General features: G+C 45.3%; 1 protein-coding gene across 1 annotated transcript in view; it reads right to left on the reverse strand.

Annotated features, from left to right (window-relative positions):
• LOC117948947 (receptor-type tyrosine-protein phosphatase beta-like) overlaps positions 1–4096 on the reverse strand; it is a 43792-nt gene that overhangs the window by 10296 nt on the left and 29400 nt on the right. The window contains exons 22-24 of the mRNA XM_034878918.1: positions 3764–3898; positions 1441–1650; positions 1272–1390 (exon numbers count right to left, since the gene is read on the reverse strand). Of these exons, the coding sequence (XP_034734809.1) occupies positions 1272–1390; positions 1441–1650; positions 3764–3898 (464 nt within the window). The remainder of the gene's footprint in view (positions 1–1271; positions 1391–1440; positions 1651–3763; positions 3899–4096) is intronic.

Genomic DNA, 4096 nt, shown 5'->3' on the forward strand with positions numbered 1-4096 from the left:
ACGCACACGCACACACACACACACACGCGCAGACTTACACAGAGACACACACCCTCACACACACACACACACAAACACACACACACACACACACTCACAGACACGCACAAAAAGTGCGTCTTAAAGGCACAGGCCACCGTTTGTTTAAATAGAGATAAGGGGCCAGTTAGCTAGTTAGCTTAGCATAGTGACTAGAATCCTATGTTGTTGGTTAGCATGTTGTGAGTTAAAGTGAGCCAACAAAACAAAGCTAGGCTGTATTTCCCAGCATGCCCTGCAGACTCACAGGTGCCTGTGTTTCCCAGCATGCTCTGCAGACTAACAGCTGCCTGTGTTTCCCAGCGTGCCCTGCAGACTAACAGCTGCCTGTGTTTCCCAGCGTGCCCTGCAGACTAACAGCTGCCTGTGTTTCCCAGCGTGCCCTGCAGACTAACAGCTGCCTGTGTTTCCCAGAATTCTCTGCAGACTAACAGTTGCCTGTGTTTCCCAGCATGCCCTGCAGACTAACAGCTGCCTGTGTTTCCCAGCATTCTCTGCAGACTAACGGCTGCCTGTGTTTCCCAGCATGCCCTGCAGACTAACGGCTGTCTGTGTTTCCCAGCATGCCCTGCAGACTAACGGCTGTCTGTGTTTCCCAGCATGCCCTGCAGACTAACAGCTGCCTGTGTTTCCCAGCATGCCCTGCTGACTAACAGCTGCCTGTGTTTCCCAGCATGCCCTGTCGGGGGCGGCGTGTGTGCGCCTGTTCGACCCGAAGACAACCTGTCACCAGGAGTGTCTCATCACCACCTTCCAGGACATCTACTTCGTCTCCGAGAGCTTCGAGGAGGCCAAGGAGAAGATGAGGTAATCACCGGCCAACCAATCAGGAGCCTGCTTTAACGTTAGGGGACAACACGTCTTCATATCACCTGTCTCTCTGTGTCTCTGTCTTTCTGTGTGTCACTGCTAATACTCTCTCTCTCTGTGTCTCTCTGGGTGTTTCTCTGTGACTCTCTCTGTGTCTGTCTTTCTCTGTGTGTCACTGTCTCTCTCTCACCGTGTCTCTGTGTCTCTCTCTGTGTCGCTCTCTGTCTGTGTCTGTGTCTCTCTGTGTGTGTCTGTCTCTCTTTGTGTCTCACTGTCTCTCTGTGTGTCTCTCTGTGTGTCTCTGTCTCTCTGCGTCTGTCTCTCTGTGTTTGTCTCTGGGTGTCTCTCTGTGTGTCTTTCTGTGTCTCTGTCCGTCTCTTAGGGAGTTTGCGAGGACGATAAAGCGTCCCTTCTCTGTGTACTACAACCCGTACACGCAGAGCATCGACCTGCTGAAGGACACCGGGGGCATCGAGACCGTGGTCCAGGACCTCCGGAGCGACCTGACCACCGTCTGCGACGCGCTGGGCAAGATGAACACCTACATGGGCATCTGACACGCCGCGCTCTCATTGGGTCCCAGCCTCTCACCTGTGACCACGCCGCGCTCTCATTGGCTGTAGCAGTCTGCAGCAGTCTGCAGAAGTCTGCAGCAGTCTGCAGCAGTCTGTAGCAGTCTGCAGCAGTCTGTAGCAGTCTGCAGCAGTCTGTAGCAGTCTGTAGCAGTCTGCAGTCTGTAGCAGTCTGCAGCAGACTGTAGCAGTCTGTAGCAGTCTGCAGTCTGTAGCAGTCTGCAGCAGACTGTAGCAGGTTGATGGACAGCGGATTACGGAGCCGATCCGTGGCCGTTGGAAAAGGGGGGTTAGTTCGTTATTTCCGTTTTACTACATTCTTGCAGCGTTAATCAGCTGTTTTCTGAAACGGTTCCATCTGGTCTGGATTCTTTGGTTAGACTTGGACTTTAATGTTGACGTTATAAGTGTTAAATGCTAACAAATGTTAGTTATAAATGTCTGACTTTATCAAAGTGACACAGAGAAATGTGAGCAGATGGTGGTCGTGTTGCTTGTTGTTTTTGTTCCTCCTGTCCTTTCAAAATAAAATAAATATTATCAGTGTATTATAATGTAAATGTGATGTAGTGACAGCCTCTACAGGAAATCTTAATGAAAGTGAAAAATATACAGAGCTTGGCATTTGTTGCATTTCTGTAGTTTGTTGCTTTTAAGTTGTAGTTTTTTTTATTTCTTTTGTGTTTCTGTTGGATTTACATTCCCGTTTGAAACGTGAGCGAATGTTGGACGTGTTGCTTCACTTTGTGTTGTCTTGTTGTTGTTGTTCTTCAAAATAAAATAAATGTTAACCTGCAGACGGAGGTTATTTTCTACCCATGTTATAGGACTACTAGAAACAGGAACACCAGACAGTTACTACCTATATTATAGGACTACTAGAAACAGGAACACCAGACAGTTTCTACCTATGTTATAGGACTTATAGAAACAGGAACATCAGACAGTTTCTACCTATATTATAGGACTTCTAGAAACAGGACCACCAGACAGGTTCTACCTATGTTATAGGACTTCTAGAAACAGGAACACCAGATAGTTTCCACCTATGTTATAGGACGTATAGAAACAGGACCATCAGACAGTTTCTACCTATGTTATAGGACTTATAGAAACCGGAACACCAGACAGTTTCTACCTATGTTATAGGACTTATAGAAAAAGGAACACCAGAAGGTTTCTACTTATGTTATAGGACTTGTAGAAACAGGAACACCAGACAGTTTCTACCTATGTTATAGGACTTATAGAAACAAGAACACCAGACGGTTTCTACCTATGTGATAGGACTTATAGAAACAGGAACACCAGACATTTTCTGCCTATGTTAAAGGACTTATAGAAACAGGAACACCAGACAGTTTCCACCTATGTTATAGGACTTATAGAAAAAGGAACACCAGACAGTTTCTACCTTTGTTATAGGACCTATAGAAACAGGAACACCAGACATTTTCTGCCTATGTTAAAGGACTTATAGAAACAGGAACACCAGACAGTTTCTACCTATGTTATAGGACTTATAGAAACAGGAACACCAGACAGTTTCTACCTATGTTATAGGACTTATAGAAACAGGAACACCAGACAGTTTCTGCCTATGTTAAAGGACTTATAGAAAAATGAACACCAGACAGTTTCTACCTTTGTTATAGGACCTATAGAAACAGGAACACCAGACAGTTTCTACCTATGTTATAGGACTTATAGAAACAGGAACACCAGACAGTTTATACCTATGTTATAGGACTTATAGAAACAGGAACACCAGACAGTTTATACCTATGTTACAGGACTTCTAGAAACAGGACCACCAGACAGTTTCTACCTATGTTATAGGACTTATAGAAACAGGAACACCAGACATTGTCTACCTAAGTTATAGGACTTATAGAAACAGGAACACCAGACAGTTTCTACCTATGTTATAGGACTTATAGAAACAGGAACACCAGACAGTTTCTACCTATGTTATAAGACCTATAGAAACAGGAACACCAGACAGTTTCTACCTATGTTATAGGACTTATAGAAACAGGAACACCAGATGGTTTCTACCTATGTTGCAGGACCTATAGAAACAGGAACACCAGACAGTTTCTACCTATGTTATAGGACTTATAGAAACAGGATCACCAGACAGTTTCTACCTATGTTATAGGACTTATAGAAACAGGAACACCAGATGGTTTCTACCTATGTTGCAGGACCTATAGAAACAGGAACACCAGACAGTTTCTACCTATGTTATAGGACCTATAGAAACAGGAACACCAGACAGTTTCTACCTTTCTCTAGAGGGCAGGAGTTCATTCTAGATCCACTGTGCATAGAAACTAAACGCTGCCCTTGTTGTTCCTAAACCCCGGGTGGCTGATTTCTGTCAGGTGCCTCCTCTTCCTCTGGTCCGAGACGCGTTTCCTCAGCCAATCAGAGCGGGAGGACCTTGAACACGCCCAGACCCTGACCTCTGACCCCTGTGAGGACAGATGGATGTTAGTTAGTCACAGCGTCTTCATGGTTCTTACTTCAGGGAACTAAATGTAAAATATGTCAAATCGTTCAAAAACAACTTTGATGAAGCGTCAACAATGCATTGAAATAAGGGACAAGAAAAGGCTGCACCTCCAAGAGATTGTAGTGTGTGTGTGTGGGTGTGTATGGGGGGGGGGGGG

Source organism: Etheostoma cragini, chromosome 8 (genome assembly GCF_013103735.1).
Source record: "Etheostoma cragini isolate CJK2018 chromosome 8, CSU_Ecrag_1.0, whole genome shotgun sequence".
NCBI lineage: Eukaryota > Metazoa > Chordata > Actinopteri > Perciformes > Percidae > Etheostoma > Etheostoma cragini.